Genomic DNA, 17,791 nt, shown 5'->3' with positions numbered 1-17,791 from the left:
ATAGAGCAAATAGAGTTTAATCCTAGATTACTGGTCCTTTATAATGAACTCTGTTCATTATTACACTGTATTTTGGTTACCAGTAAACTTAAAAATATTTATTTAATACTTTGTGGCCGCAGAGCTTCTCTTAAATTTAGTTTCTATTTTAATATAAACATATCTAAATAAGACACCTTAGTAAAAAGTTACCTAAAAGTGATTCTGACAAAATCTAAATAAACAGAAATATAGAAATATATCATTTTTTTCACTTATCTTTCAGGGCCCTGAAGGTCCAGTAGGCCCCAGAGGAATAAGAGGGATACAGGTAAAAGAAAAAAAAAAAGCTATGAAAATAACAGTATCTGGTTCCCTGGGATTCAAAGATCTGAAAAAATATCATACCCCTACTGACATGGAATCTTTGAGTTGCTGAGTTCAAGGCACCCAAAATCTATCTTCTTACATAGCAAAATTAATAAGAATTTGGAGAAGCAATATAGACAAATCATCCTTATAATTCATTCAGTCTTAAAGACCATGGCAAATACAGTTCCATAAAAACCAAAATCACTCATTTCTCTTTCAGTGTCTTAACTATTTCATTCCCTCAAGAAGTACATGGAAACTCTTTAGTGTCTTGTCATCCCAATACTCTTAGACTGATGGCCAAGAAGCTTAGCCCATCATAAATATTTCAGTAGATCTTGAGTGTAGGTTACCTTTAATTGTATTCAAAAAAAAAGGGAGAGCCAAATTCTCTCCCCGAATACCAGAACCAGCTCCAACTGGGTTGAGTAACTGAATATATTCATCATCACAAAGCAAAGCTTCAGTTCTGATATGTTTAATACTCTTATTTTCATGCAGACTTCAGCAAATAATAGATTGTTTTTCAAGCTGCCATTTTTACAAAAGCTTGAAAAATCTCATTGAAACCACTCCTGTTTTAATAGGGTCTGCAAGGACAATCTGGAGATCGAGGGCCTGAAGGCCTGCAAGGATCAAAGGCAAGAACTGCTTTATTTCTTCTCTTTATTAATGTTAAAAGGTATTAATAATAACCTCACAACAATTATGATTTTATCCTTATATTCTACACCCTTCTCGTAGTGGATGCAGTTTAACTTGACACAGAGAGCAAATTGTGTATTTTGTATTCTACACGGTTCTTATGGAAGGTATTACTTTGCTCTTTGTATTGAATTCAGATCAAAATCACACTCCCATCTTCCATTAATGAACAGTTAAAATATGATAGAGTCACAGAATACTACTTAGCATTGCATTTCTTCAGTTTTCAGTTTAAAACGTATTTTTTCCTAAGTGCCAACAGGAATTCTTTTTGGCATCTCAAATCAAGTCTTTTCTTGAAACTGAACATTCTCAAGAAGAATTCTCTAGCTCAAAAGGAATATTGCCGTGAAGAAAAATAAGTGTATAAGGGACATTATTTGTTATCTCTCTTGATATCTTCTTTGCACCTGCTGGCTTACAGTGATACACAGAACAGCTGAGTGTCTAAACTTGCATGATATGAAACATTTTTCCTTTTGTTTAATTTCTTATCTTTGTGCAAGATAAATTATTACAAGGGAGTTTTGAAGCATTGAAAGGATGAACAGATGAAGTACTGTGTAAGACAATTCCAATGGGCTGAACTTCAGGATACATTGAAAATTAATCTACAGTGTGAGTTAAACTGATTTTCCTGGACACCAATTTATAAGTTGTTTTCTTTTCATTCTTTGAAAGGGTGAAAGAGGTCTCCCTGGGCCACCTGGCTTGCCTGGAGAGACTGGAATAGGACTACCAGGCCCAAAGGTACAAAAGTCTCATCTTCTGTATTGCATGTATTGTAGGATAAGGACCAAGACGGCTGAGCTAATAGACTTGCTTATCCACAAGAAAATTCAAGACCATAAATGCTGGGTTTGTGCTACTGGAAAGGTATTCTGTATGTTATCAAAACTGTTTGCAAACAGTTGCAAACAAAAAGTACATTTTAAGTACATACTTTAAAGGATCTTTTTACAGTAGTTGTTATGCTTGACATAAACTCAACCCAAGAAGAGTATGGCTAGGTAAAAACACATCCATAGTCTTAAACAGAAATTCATTTGTGCAAAGCAGGCTTGTTGGTTTAGATGACTGGCATAAAGAGAACAGAAACTCTATGATGGAAATACTGACTTCTTGGGAAAGGACAATAAGTGATACATGACTGGGCATATGAAGGGACTAATTAATCTTTTAGACTCAACATTGACAATTGTCCTGCATCTAATATTTAAAGCACAGAATTCCTGATGAGTTGTTATATGTTGCGCACATAAAATACTTAAATCAGGCATATTCAAAGCACATCTTTCTTTGAAGGGTGACACTGGTTTGACAGGAAGACCAGGCCCTGTTGGCCCACCTGGAGTTGGGGAGCCAGGATTTATGGTATGTCTATTTGTTTGTTTGGTGAGAGGAAAGCAGGACAAAAAGTGAAGATTCTCCATGCTTCCCCATTAAAATGTGTCCTAAATTATACCATCTCTTTTTTTTTCTTCTACTGTTTCTTACTCTTAAGCATATACATTTTGACTCTCATTCCCCTTAATAAACTGGAAATGTTTCCAATTTCTTAACTTTTCTAATGATCATATCTCCAAAACAGGTATGGAAATGTAACATCTGATGCAATGCCACACAAATATATAAATAAATCTGTCCCCTGATAGATTTAATAGTGTCAAATCCCTGTGTGATAACTTGGAAGTTGACTGCTTTTCAGTATCACTAGAACATTAACATCAGCATGGCTTTGAGGAGGAGACTTTCAGAATTTATAGTAGGTTTGGCTCTGAAGTCTCTTCCTTCTTTTCCTTCCCTTCCTCTTCCTGGCAGCTGTAAACTCAATCTCTTTGTGGTAATTCAGAAAACCAGCATGTCAATTTTATGGTCCTTTTTTTTCTAAATATCAGGCAGCACCTTATACTGAGCTACTTACAATACAGCAGACTTAAATTCATTTTTCTTCACCTGGGTAAATATTTCTAGTGCAACCACAAGGGAAATTTTGTTGAGTTTTTTCACAAGTACCTTTTCCCCACTGACAAGACAAAATTTGGAATAAACATTTAATAAGAGGTGCTCCCATGAAAAAGAGAATGATAGTTTGGTAGGTGAACTGACAGATTTCAAACCTGCTACTGGAGAGCAGTGAGTTCTTGCTGAAGAGCCCAAGAAGAGCATTACAAATAAGGCGGATGGTGACAGTCAGTCCAAGCAGGGCAGTAACACTTCCAGAGTGTCTTCAATAGCACCATAGAGCAAAGACCCACTCTGTGGGGAAAGAGGTGCCTGTGATGTGAATCTTTCCTACCCAAAAAAGTACTGCTATAACAAGAGATTCTGATTTAAAAAAAAAAAATCTGAATATATTTCTTTTATTTATTTTAAAGTTTATTTGCTTCAAAAGAAGTTCCTTTTATTGGCTTAATAGCGTGCAAATGTCTTTACTCAGGAATGATTCTAAAGCTCTGTGCAGAAGGAGGAGGATATTTAGGCTATGCAAAGACAAATCTACCAGCATTCTGTAATGTATGTGTAACCTCAAGCAATAAATAGGAGAAAAATCCTCAAAAAACAGATGCGAGAAAACACTTTGAAGGAGGCTCAACATGCACAGGTGTCGGACATGCATTTTCTTGGTTATTTGCCCCTTGTGCTTGTATCAGATCTGCTTTCAAAAAGAGAAGGGCATGCTATTACTCTCTTTGCCAATTACAGCCAAATCTCTCTACAGTTATGTCTCAGCATTACTCTGCATGGGCTTTAATCTGGTTCTGTCTCTCATGATTTTACTGATACATTAACAAAGATTAGCAAGAATTTGTAAAACAGAAATTCAGGGAGCAAAGATTTCCAAAATATAAGGAATAGGAACTTCATCTTTATAATCTGCAATTCCTTAGCAACCTGAAGGGTATTGTTACTGCTACAGGCCAGAATGCTCATCACTTACTCACTGGAAATGCTGTGTTACTGTATTATTTGTTACAGATTATAACTGCACCAGCATTTGAAGACATGCTTATAACAGACAGTGACATAGATCACATTTCTGTTCATTTGAGTGATTAATACATATTCTAGGTAATTTTATACTTATGTTACCAGGGGCCTCAAGGACCACAAGGTGTTCAAGGAGAAAGAGGTTCACCGGGAGAAGGGCTTCCAGGAGCAAAGGTACAGCAGTCAAAGGGTTCTAAGACCAGAGCAGCACGATTAAATGAGTGCATGCCAAAACAAGTCCATAGAAGGCACAGGAATCTGAGAAAGTACCTTGTAAATCAATATTAAAATTTGCCATCAAGCAATCCAATATATTTTGATGGAATTCACTTGGTACAGACATGATCTGTAGGCACATCTAGCCTTTGGGGCCTGTAAAGCCAATATTTAACTTACCTGATCTTGATTTGTGGGATCTAAGCCTGGAATGAATTCCATAATTGTAAAACAGCCTCAAGCATTTTACTTTAAATAAAATACCATTAAAAGGTTCCTAGATGAAAAACTTAGCATTTTGTTGTTGGGTTTTTTATTAATCCTTAGACAGAGAGATCTTTGCTGTCACTATAAAGACTGGCTTCTAAGCTTCTTACATACCTAGGCCACTGGCTTTTGCATTTTAGCAGAAGACTGAATTCAGTTTGTGGGAAAAGAAAGGTGCTGTTAGTAATTTGCAGATCCAGTGGAAGTAATGACAGTGGTAGTTGTACCTACATGGATGGACTTACTAGAAGATTCTTTTGCTGCCCACTGAAAACCAGTTCCTAGGCTGAGTTGTCACTTTTGCCTTTGCTTACAGTAGCAAAGTGACACAGCTTGTACATGAACTAAATGAGCAACGAAACAGTTTGCTCCTTTTTATGCAAACACCAATTCTGCTTGAGAAAACAATAAAAAATGATTTCACAGATGTACAGCCCAACTGCCCCTTTATTAAAAATCTTAGGATTTCTGCTTAGCACAATACTGTTGTCAGCCAGGTTGAAATTTAATTGCTGCTAGCAACATAATATCTTCCAACATCCAGTGTGTATTTTATGATGATGAATTATATAAATTATTTAACCTCATTGTTGATGGCTTGTATCTGTTTAGCAGTTATCATGAATGAAAACTAACAAAAATACAATTTGAAGAAAATGCATTTCAAAATCACTCAATTGCCACTGAAATACCAGTTCATGCGGGAAGAAGCACAACTAATAACCAAAACACAGCAACAGGGCACAATGGGAACAACTACAGATGAATGCATAATCTAAAACTATTAAGCAGTTGAGATGGATAGGCAGAATAAAATAATCAAAGTGAAATTCTGTCAGCACTATTGGAACTCTTCATTCTATAAAAAATGTACTACTTTTTACTGCCAAGTCTGACCTGGAGCCAAGCATGTATGAACAGAGTCCATGTGTATCTCTAATCCAATCAATGGCTGCCAAGCATGTCAGTTCTTTGGTTTTAAACACATTTTAAACCAGTGATTTGTTAATCTAAGCAAATTGTACAATTGCTTTCTTCATGACTTTTTACTACAAGCTCACAGTTTAGAAAAAAGGATAATGAAGGCAGATGTTCCAAAGCATCAGGAGTAAAGAATGTTATTTTAAACAGAAATACTCATAATGTATATCTGTCAAAATTAAAATGATGTAATTGGTTACTAAGGATAAAAAAGATCTGTCTGGGGCATAATTTTATTTTCCTGGGTGATTGTTTTGACAATTTATATAACCTAACATCTGCCTCTACATATTTTATTAAGAGAAGTACAGGAAAGCACAATATTTGTACCTTTTTTTAGTAACCGGCACTTTCCCCAGGACCACTGTTGTGTAAAGGAACATTTAGAAAGACAATGACGTTTATAAATAGACTTCCACAACAATACAGTCAACCTGATCTTCATTCTGGCAAATGCTTAGTGGGAGCCAGATCCTCATTACCCCACTTCAATGAGATTAACCCACACTTTAACGAGATTAACCCATGAGAAAAACAAGCAGAATTCAGTTTTTAGTTAGTCTCAATACTCAGCCCTGCAGACATTTAAATCAGTTGTGGTTTTGCCATTGATTGGAGAGGAAGCAGAACAGGACCTTAAGTAATTGAGGTGGGCAGAAAGATAAAAAAGAAGCTTGTTCAGCTCTTTCATCAGTAATTTCAAATTGCAGGGCAAGCTCTTTTGAAAAGATAATCTCCTTGGTATCCTGGAACACAGATCCAGGAGTGGTTTTGTGGTTCTTTTCATTTTGGTTTTCACGATGACAGAGCAAACATTGTCTCTAGTTACTTCAGAGAGAACAGCTGTGTGTCTCCACAGTTAGCACCTTATTATTTTTTCATGTAGGGAGACCGTGGCTTTGATGGACCAAAAGGCCCTCGTGGACTTCCAGGCATCAGCATAAAAGGTGAAAAGGTGAGCAATAAATACACCAGGGGATTAATGGAGTGCAAATAAATATAATACAGGGAATACAGGCTTGATACTCACTACAGAAGATACAGTTAGGCCAGGAACCCATAAAAGACACTGCATAATGTGGTATTTAGTTGAGATTTATGGCCAGAAAATTCTCCCAACCCATTTTAACATCTCCTCATATTAAAATAGGAGATATTAGAAAAATCATCTGACTCTGTGTGGAAGGTGAGGTTTAAAAAGGGAAAAAGAGACAATAAGTCGTTTGCAACTGAACCAGTTGCATGTGTGAAATGCATGTGTGAAAGATAAAAGGTCAGATCCCCAGCTTTTCTAACTTCAAGAGAAATTAAGTCAACATGTACTGACTGGCATGGGAGTTGTCCCAGATTGTTTCTGTGTCTTTACACAACTAAGCAACTGTACTTTGTTTGCCAGGGTGAGTGTGGTCCTCCTGGTTTACCAGGATTAGTTGGATTACCTGGGACTGGAATTCAAGGAGAAAAGGTACAATTTTCCCCTCACCCGACACTTTGGTGTATAGTAACAGAGACTATTTTATTTTTAATAACTACTTAACTACTCTTATCAGGGAGTGGAGGGCCCAAGAGGACCACCTGGCTCTAGAGGGCTACCAGGACAGGGGATACCCGGACCAAAGGTCAGGGAATTTTCTGAAGTAAAAGCTACTGTGCTGTTTTTACTGTTATGTTTCATAATCCAGAAATGGTCTGTCTCTATACTTATCCACATTGAACTGGATTGCTGAACACCAATCTAAGTATTGACATAGATACAGGAAAATATTTCCTTTATTAACATTATAAACTGTACAGCAGATCCTCCTCCACTGAAAAGCCTTGGTAAAGTAAAGCCATGGCTATTTATTTAGGTTTTTGCTTGACTCACACAGAAGCTTTCAGGTACCACATACCAGACAGTGAGCTGCCCTTTGCCTCATACTCTTCCACTGACAGGGTTGTCTGCCTTGAGCTTGCGCTTTCTACACGTCATGTGGAGATGCAGTAAACCTGTTACAAAAATTAGTTGCACTTAAAAGAGAGGATCATCCCAATTACCGGATCATCTTTTATTCTCACTGTACTGTTTCCATTCCAGAAAAATATCTGCATAGATACATTAGAGATTGATTGACTGCCTTCCTTGCAATTTCTGCTACCTATTGTCTCACCTGAATTTGTGTATCTGCTGTATCTAGACATTAAAAATGGCCCAAGGTGTAAGGAGGACTACTTTTTCTGAAGAAAAACTGTCAGAATAATTTAGCCTTAACTGATTAGCAAAATACAAAACTGTTAATGAAAGACATCACCCTAGAGGTGTTTGGAATGGAGATTTAAAGTCATTTCCTGAAAGATGTTACAAAGTTCTGAATGACTGAATGTTATTAAAGCATGGTATAAAGGAACTAGAGGTGTAAGTGGGTCAAGTGTCTGTGACAAGAATTTTGCAGCATCAAGTATCACCTCTTACATTTTACGTGATTGTGCAGGGATATGTTTACTACTGCTAAAAAGTGAAAAAAAGAATTAGTTGTCTGTGGATGTCATATATGCTCCTGAAATATCAGCTCTTTTGCAGGAAAGATTCCCAGGGACATACAAGTACAGATTTACAGCATTAATAATTTCCACCAACAGCTCTTTGGTGACAGCTCAAAACATATGGCAAATTCCCAATCTTTGTGACCAAGGGTTTAACACATCTTACTATAGACAGTATCACACTAATCTTTCTTAAAATTTAAACAATGAAGCATATGCTTTACTATTTTTCATAATAACGCTGTTAAAAACTACTATTCTGCTTAAGGGTGAACAAGGCTTGCCAGGAGAGACTGGAGTGCCAGGAGAAAGAGGTATTGGAGAACCTGGTTCTAAGGTACATTGCTAATAGAGGAATTATTTAATCTATTTCTTCATTTGGATTATGCATTTATATTTCCTGACTATCCTTTCTGAAGCCACATAAGAACAGGTTTAGAAATAAAATGTAGGTTCTTAGTCTTTTGAATTTTTAACACAGACTTTCAATAACCTCCAGATATGGCAGCATTTTAAATACCCATGTTCTGTAAAAATGTAGTAAGGCTCATGGTGACTGGAAATTTCCACCTGCCTGGCTCATGCTTAAGTCATCATTGCACACAGCTCACCTACAGCTCTGTCCAGAAAACCATCCAGAATATTAAACAGCTGCCAGAACTCACAGTCCGAAGTCTAAACTATGCTGTAGTCAGAGAGGTGAAGAAAAGCCCTGAACCGTGGTTGTTGTGCTGCTCCTTCCCTTTTTACAGACAATGTGATGGAGACAGAACAGCTACCTCCTCACACTTTCATACAAGAAACAAGTTGTGCTAGGGGACAGAAAGAACAATTGAGTTACTAAGAGGGAGAGGAAGCTGTAACAAGATTATCTTAGTGCTGAAGTTCCCAAGATAGTAACCAGTCCCTATGTCATTAACAGCCAGATTAACATAGAATATGAGAATAGATGAAAAAGTACTTTTTTGACAGTGGAAAGGCACAAGGCTGTCCTGGTTTTGCTTGTTTGTTAGGGATTTGTGATAGGGGCTGGAACAGAAAAGAAACTATTCAATTTCTCTCTTTAATTTCACAAAATACAGTAATGCTGATTGAACCCATTTGACCCCAAATTATCCTATTTCATCCAAAACTAGGTCAGGCTGTTGAATCTTACATAAATAGGGCCATGATAATTCCACTGACATTTGATTTGCATTGATATTCATCAGCAAGATGCCAATTGTTGTGTCACAGTCAGTTCTATCTCGTACTTACTTCAAATACTGCCACTTGATGAAATGATGGCGTAATTTTTCAAGAATAAACTGAATCATTAATAGTTAATAATTTTAATTGTATGGATAAAATGCACAGTTCAAAACAATCAGACAATAGGATAGCACCAAGTAATAAGAACTGTCTTTATAAAAAAAGACTTCAGTTCACATGCATAGATGTTTTCTACAAATATATTTGAAGTTTAGGAAAAAAAAATAATTTCCTTAATTCAGAGAATGAATAGTAGTAAGTCTGCATTTAATAGAAGAATTTACTTTTTGCTGATGTCAGGGTGATCCAGGGCCTTCAGGACTGGCAGGTCTGCCTGGTCTTCCAGGAGAAGATGGAGCCCCTGGACAAAAGGTTGGTTCATCTCTCTCTGCAGTCTATCTGCTTCACCCCAAGCATTCCTACTGTTCTCCCCGTGCTGATACCCAAACCTAGAAGAGAGAGTGTTCATGGCCAAGGGAAAAGTACCACATTTTTTCAGGAAAAAAAAACCTCTTTTGAATATACTTTTTTAGGAAAAACTTTACTTTTTCTATTTTTTGGGGGTGGGGCATTGCCCTATCTTGTTTACTATTGTGTGCTTTTTGTAATTCATTAAATGCCCTGCAACTCAGAAAGGAAACCACTAAAATGGCTTTGGGCAAGCTTTCATGGCCTTCTGACCGTGTTTTTTTCTAGAGTCTAAACCCCATTTTTTAAGGTTATATTCAGTCTGGTCAGCTGTCACTAGGGAAATACGCTACTTCACACATTCCACACAGAGTTGTACTTGTGCTTGCTTCTGAATATAGGAAAAAAACCCTGGACACACCTGACATCAGTGGGAGTTTTGTCATTGATTCTAAAAGGTCTATGGTTTTAATGAAATTATTCAAGGGAATACAAAGTTCATCTTGCACCATTGCCCATGCAAGTGCTCTGAAATACTCCTTTGATTTTTCTGTTCAAGGGTGAACCAGGATTGCCTGGGCCTAGAGGTCCTGAAGGTGCTCCAGGGATTGGAATACAGGGGGAAAAGGTGAGGATTTTTTACTAAAGGTGTCACTCAAAGTTGTAATGTCCAGGAATAGGTTTGTCAAAGACTTTTCTTTTTTTTTTTGTCTAATATAAGTAACAAAGAAAGTATTATTCTGGACCCAGAGTTGTTTCATTTTTGTTGTAATTATTACAGCCTAGTAATCTGCTTGAACAGCAGTTTTCCTTTTAGAACTTTACACTATTCTTAACTTTTCTGGTCAATCAGACGGGGCATTGTGACCAGTTGATTGGCCCTATTTGTCTTCAAATTTTTAAAAAAAGGTACTAGCAAGTGAATGATATTTTCCTGTTTTGATTATTTTTCTTAGTATCTTTTTAAATGTAATAACTTACTTTTCAGCTGCAACTATTCAACCTTTAAGATTCTTTTTGGCTTTTATTTATCTCACAGTATTCTGTGGTAAACTGGTTTATTTAATAGCGGATGAAATGTATGTCGTTTTAATTGTACAAATCCAAAACTGGACAATTACTGAGCAGAATTAACTGACTTGCCAATGAAGGCAATAGGAACAGCTCATGTGCACCACCTACAAATAGAAGTTTGCTATCTTTCACTGACATTTACAATTGATTTCAGTTATACATTCATAAATTATTTGGCATGTGTGACATATGTTTTCCATTTTTGTAGGGAGATCAAGGACAGAGAGGAATACGTGGATTAACAGGACCAACAGGAGTGCCTGGACCTGTTGGAGCAAAAGTGAGTTTATTACTATGCTATATGTGTAAAATAGTCTCCCAAAGCTGTACATTGTTCCAGATCTCAGAAACAACTGTTCCAGAATGAACTTGCTTCACAAAAAAACCAAAAAAATTTCAAAGACGTTCAGAAAAGGCTTCTCTTAGCAAGAATCACCATTATCCCTGTAAACATCTAGCAGTGTTTTTTAAAAACCTTTGCATTTACCATATTGCTTCCCTGTTGGTTTGCAATAAGTAAAGATATATACTGATATTTTTATACTGAAATATTTGAGAAGATAGTATGGTATATGGCAAATAAATATATGACAGGACTTTATTTTCCCTTACACTGACTCACGGGTGATATTCTTTTTTGGATTTGGATTTTCTGTTAAAATACTTTCTGAAAATGAGAGAAGACCTACTCCAGGTTTCTCTTCCAGTTTCTTATTCTTTAGCTATTTATACACACAAGAGTATTTCCACAACAAAGTAAAAAGAAGTAAAAAAGTACACTGAAAGATACATTCTAAAAAAATGTACTGCAACAGAAATATATATATGTTTTCAGTATACCTACACAGCTGGACAGGGAGTCTTGAGCACTGTATTTGGTGGACCAAGTCTTGAATACACTAAGAAAGGGACTTCTAAAAATATGTTTGTTCAGTGTGTGAGAAGAATCTCATTTCCATGGAGAAAACAGACTATGGCTGTTATCAGTTCTCCAAATAGTTACATTGATCTCTGCATAAAATAGCTTATGAGAATATCTAATAGAATTTTAAAGGAATTAAATCTAAATTTTTGCATAAATGTTTTCTCTATGTGACGGTCAAGCTCACTTTCAGAAAAATCCACTTTTTTTTTCTTTTCTACTTTCACTGCAGGGGGAGCCTGGTGCACCAGGACGTCTTGGAATGCCAGGCCCCCCTGGAAGATCTGTGCCTGGACCAAAGGTATCATCCACATTCCATCTCCTAGTGCTTAGAAACCCAGTGTGAAAACTGCAGTAGGCTATGTTAATATTTGTGTAAACAATTCCAGCCTTATGAGGTCGACTAAAACTTCTTTCCTATGAACAGAGTTGTGGATTGTATCCAGTCTAGTTACCACTGTGCCCTGGTATTAATTGTATGGCAGCCTGAGGTGTGGCCTACCTTTGTTCATTTCTTTACTTTGAATAACCTTGGATATCAAAACACTTTTGTGTATTCTTTGTATTTTTTCTATTTATTCTTTCATTTTTATTTCTGCTTTTGGTGTTTAATGTTTGCAATAGCAATAAATAAAATTAGATGTTATGTTCATTATATATGAATTTGTATAAAAGAAACCCACAGACTGTAATGTTTAATAAGCTATGTAACCAGAAGATTTCTTTTCCTCATTGCAGGGTGACATTGGGTTACCTGGTCTTGCTGGACCAATTGGAGAACCAGGTTTTGGGCTTCCTGGGGCAAAGGTAGCTCCTACATTGTTAAAACTAATTTCTGATACAACTGTAAAATAAGGCAGGAGGATTTCAGTGAAGCGACAACAAATCTTCTAGGATGGCCAGTGTTCCACTGAAATGTTCCACAGTTCTTAATGTGTGTGTCCTACAACTCTGGCAGGGTATAAGGATTTGCAGAGCTAGAAAAACATGGATGGTCAATCCTCCAGAGTCTGTGAACTGTAAGCTTTCAGATGGCAGAGAACCAGGAGAATGACTTTCTAACTGATGGGGAGTGAATTCAGAAAGAACACCCAATTAACCCTGCTCACAACAGCCTACATGTTAATTAGCAAGCAGTTAATTGTTCTCAGCCAGGCTCCTTTGCTTCATTCATAACTTTGAGACAAGGTTATAGTGTGAGAAGACCATGAATATGTAGCTAATATCTAACAGCTTTCGTCTACCGCTTTTCTAGTACTGCCTCAGTGGTAGCTGGATTCAACTTTCATAAGCCACTCTTCATTCCAGGAAAGATTTTGTCTGAAGACCAAGAAACATAGGACATAAAAACCTGTGTTTCTCCAAATATGCTGGATCCTCCCTGCCCCTCCCCCACCTTTTTTTCCTATGAGTTTGACAGCACTTTTGAATACATGCCTAATCCTTGTTCTTTGAGTGAAATGAACAGAGTAGCAGAAGCATGAGAAACATGTGACGATCTCTATCGTTTTTTGATCAGTCAGTGGTCTTCAAGATTTTTACATTTATTTTCATCAGGAGGAAATTATGCTGATGGAACCACACAATTTTCTAGCATAGTCCAGTCAATTCAGAGAATTTCATGTTGTCCCATTTCTGGGGATCTAACAGGAATTAATCAACTGGGAGCACATCCTTTGCTCAGAGTTGCATGTCTCTCTCCCTCAGCCTTGAGCCCCCCAAAGCTCTTTCAATTGGGCAATACTACATGTTTTTGTGACTACATTCTTCACTTTTTGCTGTCTTTGTCAGCATTAGTAGTTCTCCTTTTGCTTAGTTCTTAGACCCACAACCATACAGAGTAAAGCCATACAGGGTAAAGCTTTTTACAATCTAATTTTTAAAATTATTTTTGCATGGGTCTTTTCTTGCCACTGTTTTAAATGCCTGTATTTTGGGTAGCTACAGGAAGAAATGCAATCTTAATCATCTATTCTATTGCAACTGAGCAACTCACTGCACCCCCCAGTGCGGCTGGGAGGCTTAATGTCCTCTGAGTTTTCTTGGTAAATCTGTTCCTGAGATACTCCAGCTGTCTGGATCCACAAAAGAAGTTAAGTTGTACATCTCCCATAGGAAGATCCTGTTATATTTAAAAGGTTTAATGACGTTCCACAGCATTATAGGAAAACAGAAGCCTGGAACAAATAATGATAAATATTTGGGGAATACAACTAAAGTAATTTCTTCTTATATGTAGGCCACAAATGACAACAGACAGAGCTCTTGAAAAATATTAAAATTAGTGACTTAGGAGTGAAAGGTCCTGTAAATCATGAGCACTATTAAATGTCACTGGTTTAGTCCAGGATTAAATAAACCTAAAATAATAATTCACATAGTAAAACACATTAGCCAATAAACAGACAGATAAAATCAAATTACAGTATGTTTCACTTTCATGGATAATTTCCTGCTAGCAATTGTCTTGGCAATCACTCAGCTCTTTTTCCTGCCTTCACCAGGGTGACCAAGGCCTTCCAGGACCCCCTGGGCCCTTTGGACAAAAAGGAGATGGTTATCCGGGCCCACCTGTAAGTTTATAGTTTTTCTTTTATGTGAATTGGGAAGAAATAAATGCTACACCTAAGGGATTATCCTCCATGTCTGACATGCTAGGAAAGATTTGCTGGGCTAAACATCTAAAAAGCCTAAAACTCCTCAACTGTGGAAATGCACTTCGGCACAGAAGAAAATGTGATCTTCCTCTCATTAGCACAAGAAAATAGCACAAGATCATCCCTGTCCTCCACTTCTCTTGACAACACACAGTAACATATTCCAACTGGGTTCTTTTTTCCAAAGTATCACTGATGTTTCAATCAGTTCCCTCAAAATTTTCATGTAGGGTCCTGTCTTCTGCCCAACCGTACAACATTTATTCCCAAACAGGAAAATACAACCTAGCTAAGCAGCTGGGTCCATTTCCATGCCAGAACCACTGAAAAAGCAACTGCTATGCAAAGAGCCAGAACTACTCTTTACAGAGGCCCTTGTTGGTAGATATAACCAATCCCTGCAAAAAGGATGCAAAGAGAAAAGGCTCCTTCCTCTCCCTTCCCTGCACATGTGTGCAACGCTGGCCTCACATATCCAGTCTGCTCATCAGCGTGCTCCACCAGCCCTGGCAGTTACCTGCCTGTGCAGCGAGCAAGTCTCAGAAGGATTGCTGGCTACAGTCAGGGAGTTTGGATCACACATCATTGCATTTGCCTGAGCTAAAGACAACAGCAAAAGTGATTGCATTTGCCACACTGAGATACAAAAATTAACAAATACCAACATGGAAATTGGAATTTATAATACTTGCTGATAATTTTGTGCAACCCAATGAAGAACTGCTTCTGCAACTGCCTCTCCAGATTAGACTTCTCTACCTTCAAACATTCAAGCCCCTGCATCACATGCAATACACATGCAAATGCTACTGACACTACTTCTGGCATATCAGAGTAAAGTTTAACCACCCGTAGATCACAGTGATCCCATGAAGAGACAATATAGTCAAGATACTACCATATAAATATTAACAAATGCATGTAGCCAATGTAGCTGTAAATTAAATTTATATTCTGTCTGTGCATACAATTCCAGGGCTTGCCAGGCCTCCCTGGGATTCCCGGTGAACAAGGCCCAGATGGAGTTGGACTACCAGGACCTAAGGTACAGACTTGAACTTCTAGAAAAGCAAATGCTTGTGTATACTCCACTTTATAGAGGTACATTTCCTACCTTTAGGTCACAGTCAGAATACCTACTTAATCCAGCTTTAACTTTCTTCTCCGTATATAAAAGGTAGATCTTTTTTGGTTTAGGTTTGTTGGGGTTTTTTTGGTTTGGGGAATCTAGAGTTCATTTTACAATATGGGAATTGTAATTCCTGTATAACTGTGCATAATTGACTTGAATATGTTTAGACCACCAGCCACTGTTTATCTCCAATAACTTTCTTGCCCTGCCAGCTATATCCTTGGGTTAGCATTGTTTGGAATTGCACAGTGCAGTTCAGCAGTTCTCTTCTCTTTGTCCCATTTGGTTACAACAGATGCTTGGAATTCTAGAGATAAATTAAACTTTGGTTTTCACTACTTATTTCTTAAAGTATTGACTTCCAGGGTGATCCTGGTAGCAGAGGACCAGTTGGCCCCCCCGGTCCCCCAGGAAAAGGCCTTCCAGGACCAAAAGTAGGAGATTTAAACAATTATGTCTCTCTTTGTCTAGTTTCTAAATTAGGGGGGAAAAGTATACTATAAAAATGTGTGATTATGCATAGACATCTACATGTTTTCTGTCTTCACTGGAAACAACTAGTCCAACAAATAATCTTTATTTTGTAGAAAATCAAAAATATTTTTGGTGACTAGCCAAAAACCATATCCTCCTTGTGGTTGCATATGATAAATGATAAGGTGATAACCTTGCAGTGAAGATCAGTGACAAAACATTTAGCTCCTGTAGACATTAGCTGCAACTGAATGGCAAAAATTTCCTCAGACCTAGCATTGGTCAGAATTAAGGAGAGGGCAAGCACTTAGTATGTCTTGCCCATACTATTGTTACAGCTATAGGCACTATTGCTGAGTTCTTCTGGGATTAATTCCTCTTTTTTACTGTATAAATCAAATCATCATCTAAGAACCAGTATTAGGATCAATCCCTGCAAAAAGAATTATTTTTGTAATTATTTTGTAACCACGACAAAGCCTGAAAATAACTGTAACTACAAAAAGCAGTTTTCACTGTGAAACCTCCCAAACTGGAAATTCTTATGCTCCTACAGCTGTTCTAGAAGTCTATTGAATACAAAAAAACTGGTTTGAATGTAAATACAAAGGAACTCAACAACATCAAATGCAAAGATTTGCAACATAATAATGAGTTACGTGCACACTGTGGCTTATTGGTCCCTGAGATTCAGTCCACACTGGCAGGAAGGCAGGGATCAGAGAAAAGCAGTGGTGAAGCCCCTCCTCAGGCAGTACTAGTCCCAAAGAACAGCACGTGCATGGGATCCTTACAAATGAGGAAACTGAGAATTTCATGCAGGGATACTAGAATAGCAGTACAGACATAAAATTACTATGTACTATGTGGGTTTTGATTGCTCCCTGTGACTAACATGGAATGGGAACATTTTTTTTCTAGAGTTCTATTGAAAACTAGCTTATAAATTTTCCACAAGTGTTTATTTGCAATGCCACATTAGTATGTATATGTAGAGGTCTTACTGTGTAATGGTGGTAACTGATAAAAAAAAAAAAATCTTCTCTTATATTTTAATTCAGTCCCCAATATCCCACCAACACAATCCAGCCTTCAATGCAGACTACTATCTCTATCAGCAAGGTGATTCATGTTCACTAAATATTAAGCCAAGTGACTCCTTTGAAGTATAAACTGGATTATTAAAATCTGATAAAGGCCAAAAAGATTCTTTCTCAGCTAGAGCAATCTTATTCCCACTACTTATAAAAAAACATATTTGGCAGGTATAACAATTTATTGTGTATTTTTATTATGAACATTCTCTAGGGAACCACAGGACGCCCAGGACCACCTGGCTCTCTGGGACCTCCTGGTGAAGGTATTCAAGGAACTAAGGTAAAAAGACTCAGTGTCTTCAATATTTATCCTGTGTTGAGTGGTCAATCTGACCATCACAGTTTTAAGGGGATTTCACATTGTTTCTTTCATGAAGAGAGCCTCAGGCTAAAAAATGAGAAGGATAATCTGAGTACCTGCAAAATATGTTCTGTCTACTGCTGCAAACTAGTCCAAGCATGTGTGTGTTGAGGAAGGAAGAATGAACTTTCATCAGTTAAAGATACCTTTACAAAATTAAAAATACCACTCCCTCAACTCTCATGCCTGCAGAAACAGTCTGAATTAGTTATGTGTATTACCACTCTATTCAGTAGAGAGAAAAGCCTCCATCCTGAATCTGTGTGTACTATTAATTTTTCCTTGAAATATGCACTTTCATCCAAAGCATCAGTCAGATGAGACAGACTCAAAAGATAGAAATAAGAAAGGCAGAATGAAAAGGAATAAAATGGGATAGAA

The 17,791-nt window shown here is 37.3% G+C and overlaps 1 protein-coding gene across 1 annotated transcript in view; it reads left to right on the top strand.

The window, feature by feature from the left end:
* Positions 1-17,791, top strand: part of LOC136292981 (collagen alpha-1(XXVIII) chain-like) — a 32,359-nt gene that overhangs the window by 5,899 nt on the left and 8,669 nt on the right. Inside the window, exons 9-26 of the mRNA XM_066189256.1 lie at positions 266-310; positions 939-992; positions 1,738-1,806; positions 2,362-2,430; positions 4,153-4,221; positions 6,398-6,466; positions 6,908-6,976; positions 7,062-7,130; positions 8,303-8,371; positions 9,586-9,657; positions 10,253-10,321; positions 10,976-11,047; positions 11,922-11,990; positions 12,428-12,496; positions 14,194-14,262; positions 15,323-15,391; positions 15,844-15,912; positions 17,261-17,329. Coding sequence (XP_066045353.1) covers positions 266-310; positions 939-992; positions 1,738-1,806; positions 2,362-2,430; positions 4,153-4,221; positions 6,398-6,466; positions 6,908-6,976; positions 7,062-7,130; positions 8,303-8,371; positions 9,586-9,657; positions 10,253-10,321; positions 10,976-11,047; positions 11,922-11,990; positions 12,428-12,496; positions 14,194-14,262; positions 15,323-15,391; positions 15,844-15,912; positions 17,261-17,329 — 1,209 coding nt within the window. The remainder of the gene's footprint in view (positions 1-265; positions 311-938; positions 993-1,737; positions 1,807-2,361; positions 2,431-4,152; positions 4,222-6,397; positions 6,467-6,907; positions 6,977-7,061; positions 7,131-8,302; positions 8,372-9,585; positions 9,658-10,252; positions 10,322-10,975; positions 11,048-11,921; positions 11,991-12,427; positions 12,497-14,193; positions 14,263-15,322; positions 15,392-15,843; positions 15,913-17,260; positions 17,330-17,791) is intronic.

This window comes from Chamaea fasciata, unplaced genomic scaffold (assembly GCF_029207755.1).
Source record: "Chamaea fasciata isolate MVZ Bird 193981 ecotype frontalis unplaced genomic scaffold, bChaFas1.0.hap1 SCAF_8, whole genome shotgun sequence".
Lineage (NCBI taxonomy): Eukaryota > Metazoa > Chordata > Aves > Passeriformes > Sylviidae > Chamaea > Chamaea fasciata.
Note: the sequence above shows the minus strand (reverse complement) of the source record. Positions and strands in the feature narration are given on the sequence as shown.